This window comes from Orcinus orca, chromosome 10 (genome assembly GCF_937001465.1).
Source record: "Orcinus orca chromosome 10, mOrcOrc1.1, whole genome shotgun sequence".
Taxonomy (NCBI): Eukaryota; Metazoa; Chordata; class Mammalia; order Artiodactyla; family Delphinidae; genus Orcinus; species Orcinus orca.
In genome coordinates this window covers 61830850-61853608 of record NC_064568.1, presented here as the reverse complement: position 1 = coordinate 61853608, position 22759 = coordinate 61830850, and the positions used below count along the sequence as shown (strand labels likewise).

Here is a 22759-nt window from a genome sequence, read left to right as displayed (position 1 = left end):
ATTTTTTTTCTATTTTTTTGGGGGGTGGGGGAAGATTTCAGTGAAAGACAGTCTTACCACATTCTTTAATAATCTACTCTAGTTTTCATTCAAGACCTTGAATTTTGTTTAAATTGAGCCTTGACTATATACCTAAGGTAGAAGAGTGTTTGGAACATTAAGTCTCTTGTAAGTAAAGTATTCTGTTGTATGACAGTTGAGCTGAAGTGTGCTTCCCCTGCTTACCTGACAGTTACTTGGTGAGCAGTTAATTGCTTATAAACACCTGTGGTATTGTTAATACAAATATTTGAGTTGAGTTTAGGGAAAGAGAGGTACTATATTCCCCTATATTCGTGGAGAAGTCTTAGTGGTTCTTATATATTGCTGTGGGATTTGTTCAGTTAAAACCCCAGATATTATCATGGCAAACATCTGTATGTTCAAAGTTATCTAATTCTTTGTTGCTGTAATAAGTAATTGTAAAAGGGACGTGGTGGGTTAAACACATTTGGCCTCAACTTCAGTATTGCCAGATCCAGTCAAAACCATTTGGGCAAAAAACGATCCATGCAATCACCTATGATTATCCCCATTAATGGTGGGGAGAACAGGCATGTGTATTTAATTTTTATTTAATTTCAAATAAGTAAGTGTTCACTGCACAAATTTGAAATAGTTTTTATATTTAAATTGGAAATCACTTAAAGATAGTGAAAGATCATCACGAGGATGTACAGATACCTTGTTCCCTTTCACTATGTCTCCCTGGTCAGTTTCTCACTTTATCAGTTGCTGTTTGTGAATTACAGCTTGGCTCTGAAACATACCTGCCTCTTCTCAAATAGTCTTTGCATTGTGTATCTGGTGGTATATTTGAGCTTGGAAGGATTTGTCCTATGGAATGCGGAGTAAAAGGTAAATAGTCAATTTTGTAGAGAAGTTACTATCAACAGGTATATGTAAACAAAGCCAATACTAAAGGAGAATAATCTGGTGTTAGCTCTTAGAGAAATATTTGCTATTGCTAAAACTCAATTTAAACACTCTAGAATGAGTGTTGATTGTATATAATGTGTGCTGTGACACGCTTTAAAATTTTTGCCTATTGAGACTTCTCATGACATCTAGTTATATTACATTTTTAGTTTTTGTATTTTTATCCTGTCCATTACCAAAAAGGAATTGAGGTGGTAGTTTTCAGTTGATGACTCTCTTGCACTGATTTTTGATGATACATGTTTGTTTGTTCAGTGCTCTCAAATACAATAATAATGAAAATGTTTGAAATACTTTGAGAATTACGAAAATGTGACAGAGACACGAAGTGAGCAAATACTGTTGGAAAAATGGTGCCAATAGACTTCCTCAACACAGGGTTGCCACAAACCTTCAATTTGTTTAAAAAAAAAAGAGTAATATTTGGGAAGCACAATAAAGCCAAGTGCAATAAGACGAGATATGATCGTATATATTGGCCCTTCAAATTTTCTCAGTTGTAAAGCGTGTGTTCATATCTTTTGATCATTTTTCTATTGGGTTGACTGTCTTTTTCTATCTTGGCTTTCCTTGACACTTTGTGTGTCCCTATACATTCTAGAAGCAACACAGACACATAAGCTATTGTGATTTTGCTTGAGAGTATATTGATTCTGCAGGTTAATTTGAGGAGAATTGGTACATTTATAGTATTACATCATCTGGTGCATGTTTATGGATGTCTCTCGGTTATTTAGGTTTTCTCCAGTTTCCTTCAGTAAGGTTTTACATTTTTTTTTCCCTAGAGGTCTTGACCATCTTTTGTTAGATTTATTCCTAAATACTGATAGTTTTAATCCCATTATGAATGGTAGTTTAAAAAAAATCCATTATTAAAGTGGGCTGCTGGCAGATAGAAATACAATTGGTTTTTCTGTATATGACATTGTAGCCAGATACCTTGCTTAATTAGGTCAGTAGGTCTAATAATTTATCTGTGGATTTTTCTGGATTTTCTAAGGATTCTAATCACATAATATGTAAATAATGACAATTTTGTTTCTTTTTTCCAATCCTTATACTTTTCTTTTCGTTTTACCAATCTGGTTCCCACTGATGGAGTCTTATTTCCTTGTGTGTGTGTTTTCTCTGTGTGCTAGAGATTGTATTTGGGGAGTTATTTGGAGGACTATACTAAGCCCTAGGAGAATTGTATATTTCTTCAGAAAGGTTTTCATTTTCTCCTTTCATGAGTCTGTGGGTGCAGCTAGTCCAGGATATTGTTTCTCTGCTACTGTTCTTTCGATATGTGTCCTCAGAAATTGACAGAGTAGAAATTTGAAAGTATATTGAATTTAAATTTTCTTCTATATTTTGGCTTCATTAATGATAGTAACGACTTAATAATCATATTAGGAATGATTTCAGATACCAGGGTTTTAAAAGTTTTTAAAAAGTGTAGAATCTTCACTAGAACAGGAAAGTGCTTTATTGAAACTGAATGCAGAGTTTTAATTTTTAAAAGATATAAAATATGTTTCCTTTTAGATAAGTGATGAAGATAAGACTCTCCGAGAACAGGATATTATGGCTTCATCACACAGTTTAGGTGGGGTTCAGTTGGAGCTGGAATCAGTTTATAAGGTAGGTACGCTTTTAAAGTACTTCCTAGGTGTTGTTAAATGTATCACATTGAGCTTCTATCCGTGTTTTATTGACGCATTTGTGTAGCCTCTTGTGGGCGCAGCCTCTCCCCCTTCTGTTCGGATGTTGTCTTCGCCCCCCGGATGTGCTGTGCTCTCCGCCCCGGGCTGCGCTGCACCGACTCCTGGCGCTGCTCGGGTGCCGACCCACTGCGGGCCACGCTCTCCTCACTGTGCTCAGCCTCGGGCTGCGCTGGGGCTGGGAAGACCTGCAACGCCCCTCTTCCCCGGCCCCTTGTTCCCTACGCCGCCTCCGCGCGGGAGCCTCTCCTCCCTCCCGGGTGCCCTGGGGCCCCGGCCTTCTTCCCCCTGCCCGGGTCCGGCCCCTGCCCCCACACCGCCATCTGCGCACCCTCAGCACAGACTCCTGCCTGTGTGAGCCAGGTGCAGGGCTGCGGGGCTGAGGACCTCCCGAAGCAGGGGAGGGGCGGCTATCTGCCGCCCATGCCTGGCGTCTGGTGCGTGTCCTGCCACCACGGGCACTCCATCCCTACCTCCCCCCCCAGTCTGGCCAGCGTCCTCCTGCAGGGCGTGTTTGTCCACGTGAGTCCGTCTTGTTTCTTCAACCAAGTGGTGAACTGCTTCAGGGCAAGGACTGTGTGCTGGATGTAGAAATCTGTAAATTAATTAGAAACTTTCTGTAAAAACACATGATCTGATTATTGTGTGGTGTCATTGAATACATTGAAGAACTATGGGCATATAGATTTAACTCTTCCATAAAACTTGGGTGAATAGGGTATTTGGGGAATCTTTTTTTTTTTTTTTAACCTAGTTTTTTATCTCATTTTTAAGAAGTAGAAAAACTCTGTTGAAGAGTAAGGATGAGTTTTGCAATTTATTAATACCATTACCATAATCTCATCTCTTAAAATTTTACCATAGTTCATAGGACTTTAAAAAGTGTAAGTAGAATACTATTTATTAGGTTTTTAAAAAAATATTTACTGGCAAGTACTTATTTTAAAGATAAAACTGGACATTTATTATTATTTCCATTTCTTAGTGTTGAGATTAGCTTTTCCAATATATTTCCCTGGAGAAAGAGTGGAAACATAGATGAAGAAATTTGGAATTACTTTACTTACTGGTAATTTTTAGCACTGAACATATTGTATACACATTGGATTCCACTTGATACAGAACAAAATGTGGACTATGTCACGTGAGAGGAATGCAGTGTACCCAGAGGGCTTGAGCTGGGAATTTGAAATCCTGGTGATTATAATTTGTAAATTGATGAGTTAAGAATGAAAATAAAGCATTTTAACTTGGCTTATTATTTTTTGAAAGATCTACTCTAAAACAAACACATTTTCCGCCTGCCACTCCTTCCTAATGCTGTTGTTTACTTACAAGGAGTATAAATTGATCTTCTTGCTTTTTTTTTTCTTTAGATCTGCTAGGACTAATGATTTTCTCAGAGGAAGGATTTTGTTTAGCCTTAGTACTTACGAAGACGTAGGAGAATTTCGTAATGACAGGTACTGACTTATTTTCCCTGTTTTTCACACTGAATTCAGATCCCTTTTGCTGATGCTCTGGATTTGTTCAGAGGAAGGAAAGTCTATTTGGAAAATGGCTTTGCTTATGTACCACTCAAGGACATTGTGGCTATCATCCTTAATGAATTTAGAACCAAACTGTCCAAGGCTTTGGCTGTAAGTATTTTACTTTGTTTCCATATTTCCATGTTCACTTTATTTCTATATGTTCATGTTTTCAGTTACATACTCTTGATAGTTTTGTTCTGTACTTCTTAAAAAATAGTTTAATTTTTATAATAATATTCAGATTGCTTATGATGCTGTACTGTTATTTGTAGAATTCCTAGGTTTTAATTTTTTTTAAATTTATTTTATTGAAGTATAGTTGACTTACAAGGTTGAGTTAATTTCTGCTGTACAGCAAAGTGACTCAGTTATGCATATATATATATTCTTTTCCATTATGGTTTATCACAGGGTATTGAATATAGTTCCCTGTGCTATACAGTAGGACCTTGTTGTTTATCCATTCTGTAATAGTTTGTGTCTGCTAACCCCAAACTCCCAATCCATCCCTCCCCTTTGGCAACCACAAGTCCATTCTCTATATCTGTGAGTCTGTTTCTGTTTCATAGATAAGCTCATTTGTGTCATATTTTAGATTGCACATATAAGTGCTGTCATATGGTATTTATCTTTCTCTTTCTGACTTACTTCACTTAGTGCGATAATCTCTAGCAGCCATCCATGTTGCTGCAAATGGCATTTCATTCCATTCCATTTTATATGTGTACCACATCTTCTTTATCCACTCATCTGTTGATGAACATTTAGGTTGTTTCCACGTCTTGGCTATTTTAGTAATGCTGCTATGAACATAGGGGTGCATGTATTTTTTTGAATTATGGTTTGTCTGGGTATATGCGTAAGAGTGGGATTGCTGGATCATAAGGCAACTCTATTTTTAGTTTTTTAAGGAACCTCCAATACTGTTTTCCATAGTGGCTGTACCAGCTTAAATTCCCACCAACAGTGTAGGAGGGTTCACTTTTCTCCACACCCTCTTTAGCATTTGTTGTTTGTAGACTTTTTAATGCCATTCTGACTGTTGTGAGGTGATACCTCACTGTAGTTTTGATTTGCTTTTTCCTAATAATTAGTGATGATGAGCATCCTTTTATGTGCCTATTGGCCATCTGTATGTCTTCTTTGGAGCAATGTTTATTTAGATCTTCTGCCCATTTTTTGATTGGGTTGTTTGTTTTTTTGTCATTGATTTATATGAGCTGTTTGTGTATTTTGGAAATTAAGCCCTTGTTGGTCACATCATTTGCAAATATTTTCTCCCAGTCCATAGGCTATCTTTTCGTTCTGTTGATGGTTTCCTTTGCTGTGCGAGGGTGGTTTTTCTTTCTTTTGCTTGTAAGGTTGATTAGGTCCCATTTGTTTATTTTTCCTTTTATTTCTATTGACTTGGGAGAATGACCTAATAAAACATTGGTACAATTTATGTATGAGAATGTTTTACCTATGTTCTCTTCTAGGAGTTTTATGGTGTCATGTCTTATATTTATGTATTTAAGTAGGTTTTTTTTTTTAATTTATTTTTTTGGCTGTATTGGGTCTTCATTGCTGCACACGGGCTTTCTCTAGTTGCGGTGAGTGAGGGCTACTTTTCGTTGTGTGCAGGCTTTCTCATTGCGGTGGCTTCTCGTTGCAGAGCGTGGGCTCTAGGCACGTGGGCTTCAGTAGTTGCAGCACACGGGCTCAGTAGTTGCAGCACGTGGGCCCTAGAACACGTGGGCTTCAGTAGTTGTGCTGCGTGGGCTCGGTAGTTGTGGTGCACGGGCTCTAGGGCATGTGGGCTTCAGTAGTTGTGCAGTAGTTGTGGCTCGCGGGTTCCAGAGCGCAGGCTTTGTGGCACACGGGCTTAGTTGCTCTGCAGCATGTGGGATCTTCCCAGACCAGGGATCATCCCCTGCATTGGCCCGTGGATTCTTAATCACTGTGCCACCAGGAAAGTCCCTTTAAGTAGGTTTTTATTTGTTACTACTCATGGTTAATTTTGTCATTTTTTTCTTTCTCCTAGTAATACTATTGGTGAGATGATTAATTTTGTGAACAGCCTTTGTCTCTTCAAGGTTGTGTCTTTTTTTCCTTGGAGATGGATGTCATATGTGACCCTTAACAATTAGTGTGGCCTGTGGTAGATATAACCCCTAGATTTCTGTTCTAAATTGTTATTTTGTGTCAGTAGAGGGCAATGTAGAAGAAAGTCTTTATGTTTAATTAGGAAAAGCAGTACTAGGTTAGTGCTACAATAAACAGCCCGCTGCTGGGTGAAATTGGAGGTAGCTGAGTTAAATAAATGACATAATCAGTGCTTTTTAAGAGATTTGTTTAAACAGACACTTAAGTGATAACATCTTAAAAATACATTTTTCAGTGTTGTTTGTTAATCTGAGTGTAGTTTTCTTTTGTACTTTTTTGGGACACTTTTTTGGGTACTTAGTGTTTAGTACATAACTTCAAAGTTATGTGCTGTGGCTCTTTTCAAGCTGTACCGATTACCGTATAAGCAAAGGCCAACCTTTCCTTTTGAGTTAAAACTTATAATTTTTTCTGGTATTGTTTTTATTCTGAAAACAATAACTTTTACTCAGTCCTACTTTATATTGGTGCCAAAAGCCTCATTTTCTAAAATACTGGGTTGGCCAAAAAGTGCTTGGCTTTCTCCTGGGTAGGTCAGGGCCCGAGTCTGATTGAGAGGTTGTCCATAGAGCCTTTTGCCTCGCCGTGAAGGAGAGTGGATGGAGGGGGTTGCCTGGGAAGCTGTCCTGACAGCTTTGGAGTCTGAAGCTCTGGGAGGAAGGGAAGGTGTTGCTTTTAGGCTGTGGCAAAGGGGAAATTAAACCCATTGTGATGGTTTCTAGATTACAGTCCTTTCCAGTGAGGAAGGTTTTGACCTTGAAGTATGTAATTGAAAGAATTTGAAAATATCCTGTAGGATGAGAAGAATTGTCCTAAAGATTTAGAAAAAGGTATTCTAATTTGTGGTAGAGGAAGAAATAAATGGTGCTGGGGAAAGTCTAAGTTGATAGAAGAATTTTACCCCAGGTGACATCTGCAATCTTGTTGTTAGTGTTTGATCATGTGATTTATATTATAAGATAACAAATCTGGCTTTTGAGCATGCTTTAGGACTAGTAAAAGATGGGCATTATGTTCTTATTTGATAAGAGCTCTTTTCTCACCCTGCTGATCCGTGAGACTCAGCTGTGGCACTGCTTCCTCCAGGAAGCCCCCCTGAGCCCCAGGATTGTACTGAGTGTGTCTCCTTTGTGCCCCCACAGCATTCTGCACACTACCAAACTGCAGTGAGATTACTCCAGTTAGCGTTTTTCTTCTCAACTACAATGTAAGCTTTTTGAGAGTAAGGGCTTGGTCTTAAACTTTTCTCTCTACGTAACATAGGGTCAGTGCTCAATAACATTTTGTTGGACTGATAGATACTGAATAATGAAGATGACTCTTACTGTCCACACATAGTTTACTGCTTGTCTGTGATCTCATTTGATCCTCACCACAAGTCTCTGAGATGGATGAGGATGACCGTCTGCATCACACAGGCTAGGAAAGTGCTGCTCAGAGAGGCCAGGTAGTTTGTCCAGTGTCTTTTTGGCCAGTAATTGCTGCAGCCATAACTGGATCTTGGGTTTTCTAATTGTGATTCTTAGGATCTTTTGATGAAAAACTGTGCCTTTATGAGTAGTTGTATTATCAGGGGATTTAGATCTTCAAACTCAGGAAATATTGAAAGGTAAGTGTATTAGGGTCCAGTTACAGAGCAGACAAAAAGGGTGAATTTGGAGTTGAGATGCAATAAATTGATAACCAGTTAGGGAAAAGAATGAGGGAAAGATATATTTCTTTGCTTCACATAACAATTTTAGAACCTTTAGCCAGTTCTCTCAGTTAATGGTTTTTTTTTTTTTAATAACTTTTTATTTGTTCACCCACGTATTGTTTTCAGTACTAGGGATATAATACTTAATAGGATAGATGAAATTTCTTCTCTTATAAAACTTATACCAGTTACCAAAGAAATAAACAATAACAATATTATATGTGACATGAAGGAGCCAGCAGAGCAAAAGTAGAGGAAAGTACATTCTAGGCAGGAGCGGTCATTGATGCCAAGGCCCCAAGGAGAGAGGGTTGGCATTTTTGCACAATGCTGGAGCGTAGTGAGCTAGCGGGGAGCTGTACAGAATGAGACGGCAGTGATGCAGGACTTTGAATAAACCGGGGTAGAGAGATTGATTTTTTAGCCTAATGTAGTGGAAAACCATTGGATAGTTTTGGAAAAGGGAGTGATATAATCTGATTTATATTTAGAATAGGTTACTGTGGCTGAAAACCACTTTGGAGGGTATAGAAAGAATGGCAGTAGGAAGACTAGTTCAGAATTTTATCACTTTGATCTGGATAGTGGCTGGAAAGAGGCTGGTTGTGGTGGTGATGATTCAGAGAACTCTCTGGATTTCAGTTACTTTCTTGAAGTGCTGTTGACACACTGGGTGTGAGAGAAAAAGAGGAAATCAGGATAAAAACAATAATGATAGCTTATACTTAATGAACATTTAATATTTGCCAGGTGCTGTTCTAAATGCTTCACATGAGCTTCACATTTCATCTTCACAGTAATCCTGTTAGGTGGGTACCATTTTCAGTCTCTGAGGCGTACAGTCTGCACAGCTAAGTGAGGAGCCAGGGCAGGGTTTGCATCCATGCAGCCTGGCTTCAGTCTTTACTCCTGACCACTGTGTTGCACTGCCCAGATTCTTGGCCAGAGTGACTGATTAGAGGGTGATGTCTTTTACCACGATGTGGAAGACTGTGTGAGAAGTCCACAGGCTAAAACCAGGAGTTCTGCTCTGATCATGTTAAGCAGGAGGTGCTTGTCAGTCATCCAGATGGTGATGGCAAGTGTGAAGTTGGGTTTAAGTCTGGATTTCTGGGGAGGGTAAAGTGAAGCCCTGAGACGTAGGGGGTCACACGGCTGAGCTTGGGTTTTCACACACTTCCACTCTGTGTCACTGGTGGAGCGTGCTTGCTTTGTTTTTAGAAAATGGGCAGCTTCTTAAGTTGTAGCTGAATATCTTTAAGGCAGATTCTCTTTTTTCTCACATTATGTGACTAATTTCACTTTCTGTGGGTGAGATTCATCATTAGAAGGTGCTGGTAAAACTTTAGAAAACAGACTTTCAGAAAATATATTTATTCTAATTTAGAGATAGAACGAGAACTTCCGAGAAGCTCCCTGGGAAATAACTGACAGCAAGTAAGCAGCTTTCTTGGGAGTCACAGAGGAAAGTAAGGATTTTCTTTTTTTGAAAAGGATTTTCTTTTTCACATGTTTAGAATAGTAGTTGGATGTGTGACTCACCAAGTATTTGTTGTTTTGGAAAAATATTCTTTGTAGGCACTTGATCAAGTAATTTTTTATTTCTACAGAGCTTAGAATCCTCTTAAATCTTTTATCCTCTTTTTAAAAGCAGTGTTCAGTTTAGTTCCTTAAGCTGTGCTTAAATATAATTAATTTTCTTGAATGGTTACTTACTTTGTAATCATATAAGAATTTTCTTTGTCTTATTTGTGTCTAGTTGATTTCCTTTGGTTTTGGATTGATTAATATGTCTTTTCCAGTATTACTTCCTGGTTATTTAATGTTATTTTAAAGTGATTGCAGTGGACCAGTCAGTGTAGCTGCTAATCCTTCACTTCTGCCTTTACTCTCAGGCACCAGCCCATTCATTCTCCCCTGGTACTGAGCTCTAGGAAACAAAGCAGTGCAGTTAAAAGCCATGAAACTATCGATAACAGAAAAACCATTCATTTTTGGGGAAAAAATAAACATCCTCTTTTTACTTTGAGACACGCTTGTTGACTGAGGATGCTAAATTGAATGTTGCTCTTTAGATTGTAGAGGACCTAGTAACCGAAGTGAGTATTTCAAGGTAGGGTGTGGGGTCAGGCAGGCCCACTGGATCCCACAGACGAACAAGTCATTACAAGTGAGTCTTGGCATCTTTCTCCATATGTATTTTATTGGGTTGGCCAAAAAGTTCGTTCGGGATTTTCATAATATCTTACGGGAAAATCCAAAGGAACTTTTTGGCCAACCCAGTATTTTAGAAAATGAGGCTTTTAGCACCATCACAAAATAGGATTGAGTAAAAGTTATTGTTTTAGTGGAATATTCTAGGTTTTTGATAGGCTAGCTTAGATCCGTTGGAAAAAAAATCAGTTATATATATATTATATATATATGTGTGTGTGTATATATATATATATATATATATATATATATATATATATATATATGGTGCTTAAAAAATTCCAAAGTGCTATATATTTTTCAGGTGTTCATTTGAAGGGGCTAGTTCATGTAAAGAATAGAATTTTAAGGGGTTTGAATTTTTCCCTGTGGTGCTTAGTACAATTTTGCACTTTGTGTTTATGGAAATCATTGGTGGCAAAAATTTTAATGATTCACTTATTTCTAGTTGCTAGCAAATGTTAGCAGCACATCGACATAGGATTTTTAGAGCAGCACAGGATTTTAGAGTTGTGTGATAATCATTTGTGTGTTATCTTGCCCTCATTCTTGGCTCCTAGAATCCAAACTTGAGGTTTATAGATATCAGTGGACATGCATGTTTGTCCTATTGTGTATGGTAGTGCTTTAGCCTTCTTTCATAAGGAGCTCTCAATAAAACTTACCAGTCAGGCCTCTTCATTTTGCGCATGAAAGTTTAGCCCCGCAAAGGCTTGGGTGGCTTACCAAAATTCTTGTGGCTGATTGGTGAAGGACTTGGGTTCTTCACTGTGGGTCTCCCATAACTCCTTAAAGTCAGTGCCTTTTTTTCATAGATTGTTGCCTCTCCCCAGGCGCAGTCAAATACCTCTGCCCCTCTACTGCTCTCTTATTCACCCTCAAGTGTTCTATGGCATGTTTTACATGTAGGCTTCTCCAGGGTAGGGACTGAGCCCTGTTCAGCTTCTCCAGGGTGGGGACTAAGCTCTGTTCAGCTTCTGCAGGTAGGACTGAGCCCTATTCAGCTTCTCCAGGGTAGGGACTCAGCCCTGTTCAACTTCTCCAGGTAGGGACTGAGCCCTGTTTGGCTTCTGCAGGGTAGGGACTCAGCCCTGTTCAACGTCATTCTCTTTGATGCTGAGCACAGTACCTTGAGAAGAGCAGGTGCTCAGGATCTGGTGAATTACCCTGTGAGAGCTGCATGTTTGTGTTTTCTCCAGATTTGTTGAAAAAAGTACGTGAAATGATGTTGCACTTCAGTGTCCTGTTTATAAAAGGAAAGAGTGAAGCACCTCAGATGTGGGAAGGGCTGTGCATGCAGAATATTTCTGCAGTCTCTGTTGGGAACGTCTGTGGCTGCAGTACCCTGCTTCCTAAGAACCGCTGCAGTTGGCTGCAGGGGTTACAGTTGTTACTCTTTTGACAGGTTTTCTCTGGAGTATGTAATATGTGAGGTTATATTTTGTCTAGAAATTTATGATGCAGCCTCAGCCAGGTTTAAACTCTAGCTTGAGGACAGCAGCTTCTCTTTTCATGGTTGAACTAACTTTCCAGAGTAATTCTTAGGTTACTATTTCTGTGGTCACCTTTGTGTCCCCTGTGCACCCTTCCCCCCACTCACAGAAGAATGACCCTGTACTCCTCTATAAACACTCCTGTTCCTCAGATCATTGATCATATTTAACAATTATAATTACCCCTTTTAACACTTCAGCCCAGATTGGCTAGAAGATACTTAGTATTTTTACACACTATTTATAGTGTTTTTTTCCCACTGAGCTGCATTGCTTTCATTGACACTTGAGTGCACTGAAACACAGATTTTTATCCCTATTACTCACTTGTGATGAGAAAATATCTGCAGATTCAGTTGCTAGGAAACAGCTGAATACTGAAATAGGTTTTTTTTGGGGGGGGTCCTTGTAAATTCAATTCTTTGACAGTTCTACTCTCATAGAGCAAAAATTTATTCAGTCTCTACAAAGAAAGATGCATCACCTGTTAGTTTTCCAATATAAAAATTTTGCACAGGGGGAGCTAGGAATACGAATACAGTTTTGTTCCAGGATTGATTAAATTTTGAGAGTGTAATTTTTCACAGTGACTGGACATTGAGAAGTAATGATTATGTGTACATCTTTGAGTTTCAGTTTTTTTTTTTCAAAGCTTTCTGATTCCTTATTAATGAGAAAGAATGAGGATAAGAGAGAGATACACATGACACAGAGGAATTTAAACCAAAGTAAAATATTATATTAATTAAACCAACTTTGTTTCATAGAAATAAGATTGACACATCCTGTGTTAAATCCAGATCAGCTTTTTTTAAAATCTATGACACTTAATAATGGTGTGCCAGAGAAAGAATAAATATTAAAAAGAAGTGTTTGGTTATATATAATGTTTGGCTTTCTTTTATACCTGACTGTCATTTTTGTCATAATTATATAACATTTAGAAAAAGATTTTTATTCAGGTTCAACATAGTAATAAACTCTTTGTGAGTATTCACTGCGTGCCAGGCAAATGTGCAGGGGCAGAGGTATGATTAAGCTTTCAGGGTGAATGGTGAGGGGGGCAACAGTGGGCAGAGATGTAAACAGTCCTCCTGCGCTGTGGTCTGTGAAAGAGCAGTGTGTCCTGGGTGCAGCGGTAGCACAGGAAAGAGGTGATGGACTTAGTCTGGGGACCGCAGAGAAGCCTTCAAGGAAGAGGTCAGCTCTGAGCTGAGTTTTGCAGGGCTCTTTTTGGATGTGAACAATCCCTTGACCTTGTCTTTTTTGGGGTGGGGGTTGGGGATGGGGAATAAGACCAGTATTAGTTGTCTTCATTTGTAAGTTGGCTCTTTGTTTCTTCCTTGTCCACACCCTTGGTTGATGTTTCTCTTCCCCGCCCTGTCTGTACAGGCAGGTGAGTACTGTCCAGATACCAGCTACTAATTCTGTACCTTCAAATTTCACTGCTTGTCTATTTAATTGCACACATATATCTGAGGAACTTGGCAGGGAGTGCAGAATACATCTTCTGATTTACATGCATTGAGAATCTTGTGTCTCAGAAATAAAAATCTTATTAAGGCTTAATGTTTTAATCCAGGTGACACAGAGAACTCTGTGAACTCAAGTAGGCAGCATATATAACATTGGAGTGACATGGAGAATGTTATCTGAAATGAGAGTATGTGTGAGTTCAAAACAAAATTAAAAACAGCAAATGAAAATTGTCCCCGACTAGTTGATACTAGAAATAATCAAGGAATGATAGAATTGAGAATCACTAAATGCACAGGTTTGGTTTCCCCTAAATTTTAAAAAAGGCACTAAGAATAGGAGTAAATGTTTGTGAGACTCTTGCTGTTTGTATAAAATCCTTTTTGTTTTTAATAATTTTATACATTGAGGGTGCATTTTAGAGCATGATATTAGGTGAGTTTCAGTATTTTCAGGCCTACATTTTAAATTAGAAACCTATATAGAGTTACGAGACTTTAGTAATATGGAAGGCACTTAAGGTCTGGTTTAAAAAAAATTATGGTTGTCCTTGGAGCAGCAATGATTTTGTCCGTATACAAGACTATATTTGTTGAGTTGCTAAGCGGTTAAGGGAACAGGGTCAGTGAGCAACTAAATTGAGATGTGAATGGGGTGATAATCTAGAAAAAACAGACCTGAAAATGGAAAAAGATATAGAAGACAGATTTCTTTCTCATAAACTTGGAAACAGAAGAATCGCAAACAAGATTCATAATCAGATAATCAGGTCCAGTTTTCACATTGACTATTAAAGGCTAAAATAATGGAGGGGAGGTGAAATAACATTCAATCTTTGAGGAAAAAACTAACTAATACAGCTTTGGATTTTGGCAGGGTGGCTATAATCCCAAAGAAAGAGAATAACAGTTTGCATTTACAGCCTTTTCTAAGTCTTTTGTAAGTACATTTTCATTAATCCTTCAGACTACTTTTGAGTTTTGTTTAAAAATTAAGAAGGGCTTCCCTGGTGGCGCAGTGGTTGAGAGTCCGCCTGCCGATGCAGGGGATGCAGGTTCGTGCCCCGGTCCGGAAAGATCCCACATGCCGCGGAGCGGCTGGGCCTGTTAGCCATGGCCGCTGAGCCTGCGCGTCCGGAGCTCCGCAACGGGAGAGGCCACAACAGTGAGAGGCCCGCGTACCGCCAAAAAAAAAAAAAAAAAAAAAAAATTAAGAAGGAAATCATTTCTACTTCCTAAGATGCTTGAAAAAAATTACATACTGAAAGTCATAGAAATTACTGCTTTACCTTGATGGCTTCAATGTTTTATATATTTCTCTCATTTTTTTTGTTTAACACTTTGGCCAAGGAATTTATCATTTGGCAAATATTTATCAGTTGCATAATGAGGGTTGGGCCTGAGGCAGTATGTTACATGTGCAGGTGTGCATGTGCGTGCGCACGCACACTCACACACACACACACACACACACACACAAATAAATTTGAAAGTGTGTTTTCCCCTTCAGTTCCAGGTGGTGCTGAATCATTCTTCTTAGGTCAGAAGCCTCTGAGCTTTATTTATTTTAGGTGGAGAATTGTCCTGCTTAGTGGTGGTGGTTGTGGTTATGGAGGCAGATTTCTGTTTATTAAGCACTTACTGGGTGCCGGACACTATTAAATTTGTTATATGCATTGCTGATTTAATCCTGTCAGTAGTTACTGAGCTGGTTATTAGCATGATTTTTGCAAATGAGGGAACTGAGGCTTTGAAAGGTTAAACAATTCGTCCAAGATCACAGTGCTAGTTAGTTGCTGAGCCAGAATTCTACCAGTGCACCTGAATCCTTGGTGCCCTGTTTGTGATCCTTCTTTGTGGGAAGTGGCACAATGATTCCTTTTTCCTTTTCTTTTTGGGTTATCATTGATGAGCATAAATGTGTCAGTCAGCACCTTACTGTAGAGCGATGGTAGGATTGGGAATTTTACTAATTGGAAATATCTTAAACAAGTAGTTTCTTGCATGTTAGATTGCTCTGTTGACCGAGATCCTTTAATTCATTACTGTTTTAGAACAGGGACTTTGTAGTGTCTTTGTTTTAATTTTTATTTTTGTGACACAATATGATGTAATTTATACCAGCTCAGTCTTGGATTTGAAAATGTCAATAGATATTCCTGTTTCAGCCTTCTCTCTCAGTTACACTCTTTGTATGTTCACTCCCACTTTCCTGCCGATCCCAAAGCCCACCCACCCATGTCTTATATTCCATATACTCATCTTCTTATTGTCTCTTACATATTGTATGAGGGTTCAGGTCCACATCTTGTGTCTTTGCTTCTCTCATCCATATTTCTTCCCAGTATTTTTTTACTGTGGTAAAATACATGTAACATGAAATTTACTGTCTTAACCGTGTTTAAGTGAGACAGTTGTACCTGGTTCTGAAAGTGCTGTGAAGAAAGCCCCAGTGCACTGCCCTTGCTGCTGTGGAACCCAGGTGGTTCTTTTTCTGCTTCTGGTGATGAACCACAGTTGTAGTTCTTAGTGCATGATCACAACTTTTCTCTTTTGTTTTTGTGGCCAAATATAATTTATGGTTCCTCCAGTCCCTAGTTGTAATTTCTACATGTACCGTTGCTAAAAGTACATAATACGTGAATGATTTTTTAAAAAATAATCTGTGAGTGGTGCTTGTTATTGGACTAGCCAACAATTTGACATTTATTTTGCCTTCAATAAGTTCTCACCTTCTAAGAATACAATATATTTGAACCCACTGTTTTACTTACAAAGAAAAAAATCTGTGTTAAATAGACTAGCATATCTTTTTGAAAAATATGGTATGGGAGTTTGAAGGTTTCATATTATAGTGTTAAACGATTCATCTACTCTCTTGGTTCATTGTTTATTATGTTACTAGAATACTTCAACACATTTCAGACTTAATTCATAATTCAGTGTATCTTGGACGTGAATCCATTGTTCAGTGCATACACACACACACACACACTCTTACATACACTCTCCAGTTTTATTTTTTAAACTTTTCCCCTCATAACTCTTCTAGTTTATCACAGTGTTATGGTAAAAAAGATTAACAACCTACCGGAAGATGCAACTAGGCAGTAATAGGTAGTTTTTTTGTTTGTTTGTTTATTCATTCATTCCTTTATTTGCCTATGGATGTCCAATTGTTTCAGTATCATTTGTTGGAAAGGCTATCTTTCCTTTGTTGCATTGCTTTTGCATCCTCATCAAAATCATATTTGTGTAGATTTATTTTTGGATTCTCTGTTCAGTTATAGTGATGTATGGATTTATCCTCTGCCTTTAACAGTCTTTATGACTGTACTTATATAATAAGTCTTGAAATCAGGTAGTCTGATTCTTCCTACTTTTCTTCTTTTTCAAAATTGTTTTAGCTGTTCTAGTTCCTTTGCCTTTCCACATAAATTTTAATATAATATTGTTTATGTCTTCAAAAAATCTTGCCATTATTTGGATAGAAATTGCACTAATCCTATATACCAACTTGGGAAGAATTGACATTTTTACTATGTTGCATTTTCCAATTCATGAACATGGTATGTCTCTCCATTTATGGGGATTGTATTTGATTTCCTTCATCAGTTTTGTAGTTTTCAGCTTACAAGTAATATACATGCTTTGTTAGATTTACAATAGGTAGTTTAGAGTAGCTTAGGCCTAATGGACAAGCCTTGTCTTCAGTTTAGATGATGTCTGTTATGTTAATATGTAGTTCTTCACTAAAGAAACATCCAAATGTTGATTATATTTTACTTTTGGTAGAGAACTTTGTTTAAGAATTAGGAGAAATTTGAATGCCGCAGTTCAAGTTAAGTACCCTTGTTGCTTCACTGTAAGCTTTGTTAGGAGAAAACTGTTCTGTCCTTTATATGCATTGCAGGCTATTTTCTCTTTCTAGGTCATCCTAAGGAAATTGTTAGAACTCCTATTCCCAGGTGTGTGTGTATGTGCACATGTGCACGCATACATGTGTGCGTGTGTGTTTCCCTAAAGGAACAATGCTAGTGACCTTCTTTGCTCTTACTAGTCTGTTTGCTTTAACTGTGCTTAGTATTTTTCTCTTTAAGGCCATCCTTGGCATCTGAGGCATTGAAACTGACATTTTGTTAAGAAATGCCTTACAATGGGGCCTCCTTTTCAGCAGCTGGGCCCTAATTCACTTAAGAATCCCTCACTCCTGGTTTCACAGTCTTGTTCTTTAAGGATCAGGTATACTTTTCCCATGACTATCAAACAGAAGCCATCAAACAGAATAGAAACTATTTGAAATAAGAGTGTAGGTTTTTTTTCACTTCTTAAAGATTTGCAGCATATTCTTGGAGAATAAGTGTAGTGAAGATTAGAATTACATATGCCTACATTATACCTCAGGTTAGTAATGTATGCAGGTTATATTTTAATGTTTATGATCTCTATTTTTTCTTTTTAATAATTGTTCCTCTTTTCTGTGATTGGGACTCTGCTTTTTATAAGTATTATGTTTGAATGTTTAAACTGGCTTCATTGAGGTATAAATTACATACATAAAATTCATCAATTTTAAGTGTACAGTTGGATGAGTTTTGACATGTGTGTGCGGCTGTGGGAACCATCACCACAGTCAAGATACGTAATATTTCCATCACCCCCCAGAATTCCTTGTCCCTTAAGCATTTAATCTCCTCCTTCTACACCTGGCCTTTGGCAAACACTCATCTGCTTTCTGTCATGATAATTTTGTTGGTTTTAGAATTTTATATAAATTGAACCATATAAATATCCTTCTGTATTTGACTTTTTTTGATCTGTATTATGTTTTCAGTATTCATCTATGTCAGTTCATATTTTGGTAGTTCATTCTTTTTTTTTATTATTGTGTAGTATTTCATTGTATGAATGTGCCACAGTTTGTTTATCCCATCCCCACTTAATGGACATTTAGATTGCTTCTACTTTTTGGCTACAGTGAATAAAACTGCTGTGAACATTTGGGTAAATACCTCTGAATGGGATTGCTGGGTTGTAGGCTAAGTATGTACAAGGTATGTTGAATTTTATGAGGCACTAGGCTAGAGTCTTTTGCATTTCCACCAGTAGTGTATGAGTTCCAGTTATGCTGCAACCTTGCCAAAAGTTGGTATTATCAGAATTAAAGATTTTAACAATCCTAATGGGTGTGTGATGACATCTCATTATGCTTTTAATTTCCCTAATGACTAATGATGTTGACCATCTTTTCAGCCCTTATTTGTGATTCATATATCTCCATTGATAAAGTGTCTGTTTATATCCTTTTCACATTTTAAAAATTGGGCTGTTTGTCTTTTTATTGGGTTTTATGAGTTCTATACACACACACACACACACACACACACAGTTCTGTATATTATATATATACAGTTCTCTATAGAATTCTGTGTGTGTGTATATATATATATATAAAATTACGTCTGTATACACACATTCATATATAAATATGTATATGTGTGTGTTTTGTGAATATTTTCTCTGTCTATACTTGCCTGTTTTTGTTTGTTTTAACAATCTCTTTTGAAGAGGAAAAATTTTAAGTTTTGATTAAGTCCATTTTATCAGTTTTTTCTTTTATGATTCATTTTCTATGTAAGAAATAGTTTGCATTAAATGGTCTTATTAGTTTACTAGGGAATGGAGAGAGTGATATAAGAGCCATGAGTCTCATATTCTGATTTCTTCAAAATATACCAACACTTCATAAACTTAGTGAAAGAATCTCAGTACTTACAAGCTTGCTTTTTATGGCCTATGTCATTGATGAAAGTTTTTTTGGGAATTACCTACCTGTTAGCTAAAAATAGGTGTCTGGAACACAGAGAGAGACCACACTAAGCCTTATAACTATGATATTGATCCACTCAAAAGTAGTAATTTGAAAGAAATGAAAGAAAATAGCAGTGAAACTCAAAACTGTGTGAAGGGATGGGCAGAAAATTTGGCCTTTATAGTAAATTTAATAGACAATACAATTTAAGAATGTGGATGATTGACAAAAACTTAGAGGAGAAGGAAAAGTGGAGGAGAATAAGTTTGAATTGACGTATGTTTTGGTGGACAAAAGAAAATGTGAACTTTTAAAAATATATATATATATTTATTTATTTTTGGCTGCGTTGGGTCTTTGTTGCTGTGTGCGGGCTTTCTCTAGTTGCGGCGAATGGGGGCTACTCTTCGTTGCGGTGCGTGGGCTTCTCATTGCAGTGGCTTCTCTTGTTGCGGAGCATGGGCTCCAGGCGCTCGGGCTTCAGTAGTTGTGGCACGTGGGCTCAGTAGTTGTGCCTCACGGGCTCCAGGGCACAGGCTCAGTAGTTGTGGTGCACGGGCTTAGTTGCTCCGTGGCATGTGGGATCATCCTGGACCAGGGATCGAACCCGTGTCCCCTGCATTGGCAGGTGGATTCTTAACCACAGCGCCACCAGGGAAGTCCCGAAAATATGAACTTTTAAATAGAACCTTGGTGTATATCTTTTTCATAGTAAGTAAATTCATTTATAACCTCTTTGTTCCCACAAAACATCTGAGGCAGCTTATACAAAACACATTGATTAAAATAGTTAAAAAAAGAAAAAGGAAAGAAAGTTAGGACAAATGAACAAATCATAACTCTCAAGTGTCAATCATAGGATTGAGCTTTGTATTTGGCTATAAGCTTTCTGGGAATAAAGGCAAAAAGGAAACCAGTCATTTACATAGAAAGGAGGGGGCTGTACCATTTTCTGAAATCCGAGACATAAGAACTGTGCTGTACCAGATGAGTAAAAATTTTTACTGATGGAGGATGTATGAGTTAATATAAAAAATTTAAATCACCAAAATGATAAAATCTTTCAGTATATTTGAGACTCTAACGTTAAACACTGTAGTAGACATAAGTGATTTGAACTCTTTTTTTTCAATTTTTATTTATTTAATTTATTGAAGTATAGCTGACATATTAGTTTTAAGTATACAACATAGTGATTTGATATTTTGAGAGATTATACATCATTCAAAGTTGTTATAAAATATTGACTGTATTCTCTGTGCTGTATATTACATCCCTGTGATTATTTATTTTATAACTGGTAGTTTGTACCTCTGAATCCCCTTCACCTAGTTTGCTCTTGCCTCTACCCATCTCCCCTTTGGTTTGTTCTCAATATCTATGAGTCTGTTTCTCTTTTGTTACATTTATTAGTTTTGTTTTTTAGATTCCACATATAAGTGAACACACGGTATTTGTCTTTTTCTGTCTGACTTATTTCACTAAGCATAATACTCTTCAGGTCCATCCATGTTGTTACAAGTGGCAAGGTTTCATTATTTTTTACGGTTGAGTAATATTTCATTATATATATAGTATATACCACATCTTTATCCATTCATCTGTCATTGGGCACTTCCATATCTTGGCTATTATAAATAATGCTTCTGTGAACATAGGGGTGCATATATCTTTTCTAATTACTTTTTCTGTTTTCTTTGGAAAAACCCAGAAGTGGAATTGCTGGATCATATGGTAGTTTCATTTTTAATTTTTTGAGGAACCTCCATACTGTTTTCCATAGTGGCTGCACCAATTTACATTCCCACCAACAGTACCCGAGGGTTCCCTTTTCTCCACATCCTTACCAACACTTGTTATTTGTTGTATTTTTGATAATAGCCATTCTGACAGGTGTGATATGATATCTCATTGTGGTTTTGATTTGCAGTTCCCTGATGATTGGTGTTGTTGAGCATCTTTTGATGTGCCTTTTGGCCATCTGTATGTCTTCTTTGGAAAAATGCGTATTCAACATAGGTATATGTATAACTGAACCACTTTGCTCTACACCTGAAACTAACACAATATTGTAAGTCAACTGTACTCCAATGTAAAATAAAAATCAAAGGAAAACAAAAGAAAAAAATGAAAAAAGAAAAAAGAAGAAAAATGCCTATTCAGGTTCTCTGCTCATTTTTAACCAGATAATTTTTTAAACTCTTTTTTATACATCTTGGTATTTATGTACTTATCCCATCTTTCTGTTGTTCATTGAGAAGATACTGTACTCTCAGCATTGTTGCCAGGGCTTTGAAAGGATACAGAGGCACTTAATGTTGTCCCTGTAACTTGAAAGCTTAAGTTCTAGACAGAAAGGCAAATGAACAACAGGAAACACTTAGAAAATAATTACACATAAGCTCAAAGGTACTTGCTGTAAATACATTGATGTGGACTGTTACTGGATCTGGGTCTTGATGTATTTGGCTAAGTGGGAAATAAGTTGTGGGGTTGGTAGGAGTTCTGCTGCTGCAAAGGTGAGGTGCACCTGGGCTTCATCCTTTCAGTTCAGTTAAGAGCCCAAACAACATTGGACTGGACAATCAGAGGCCACTTTCATACCCTCTGCAAAGGATAATCAGAACTGATACCCATTAAAGAACATGAATATTAACATGAATATTTTTATGACAGTTTAGAAACATAGATTGAAAAGATGAGATGGTTCTTTTTCATCTTTAAACCCTCAGTGTTTACCATATTACTTTGCGTATTATAAAGACTTAATAAACATTTATTGAATGAATGACTAAAAAGAAAAATGGGGAGAGAGGTGTTCTATAACCATTTGTAAGAGAAGTAAAATATTAATCAATAAAAATAGAAACCTTTTTAAAGAGTTTTAAAAAAAGGATTGGATGATGAGAGCTGTTAATTTTTCTAATACAGTTATGGTGACAACTTGTCAGTATTGTGTTTGTTAGAATCTAGTTTATCTTTGGGACTTAAGTGAAACAATACTAATTTATAGAAGTTGTATGTACTTACAAAATAATCCCATGTGTGAAGTCACTTGTCACTAACCTGGCAAAGAAGCCACAGATTTCGAATAGCTGAATGTAGTTGCAGGTGAAGCATTGCTCCTTAATTATCAGAGTTCTTTTATTACCTTCTTTATTACCAGTCAATTTGCTGGACTGTTAAATATTTGATATTTCTGGCACCTAGTATAGTGTCCAACAGCATATATGCAGTGTGTAAACAAATGTTTCTTAAGTGCTTTCTACATATGGGATGTGGAGTAGAAGTGGTTTAAGACAGGATTCATTTTTTTTTCTAATTTATTTTTTTAAAAAATTATTTTACTGAAGTATAGTTGATTTACAATGTTGCATTAATTTCTACTGTACAGCAAAGTGATTCAGTTACACATATATATACATTCTTTTTCATATTCTTTTCCATTTTGGTTTATCATAAGATATTGAATATAATTCCCTGTGCTATACAGTAGGACCTCGTTTATCCATTCTATGTGTAATAGTTTGCATCTGCTAATTCCAAATTCCCAGTCTCCCCACCCGCTTTGGCAACCACAAGTCTGTTCTCTATGTAAAACAGGATTCTTGATACAAGTAGCTTATGTACTCTTCCAGTTGATATGAATAGATACACAAATAACAACTAGTATAGCATTGTAAAAACATAATTCAACAGCTATGCCAGTTT

General features: G+C 37.2%; 1 protein-coding gene across 8 annotated transcripts in view; it reads left to right on the top strand.

Moving 5' to 3' along the window:
• PRIM2 (DNA primase subunit 2) overlaps positions 1-22759 on the top strand; it is a 276052-nt gene that overhangs the window by 67170 nt on the left and 186123 nt on the right. For all 8 annotated transcript variants that reach the window (XM_033424338.2, XM_033424340.2, XM_033424339.2 and 5 more), the window contains exons 6-7: positions 2506-2601; positions 4184-4321. In XM_033424338.2, the coding sequence (XP_033280229.1) occupies positions 2506-2601; positions 4184-4321 (234 nt within the window). The remainder of the gene's footprint in view (positions 1-2505; positions 2602-4183; positions 4322-22759) is intronic.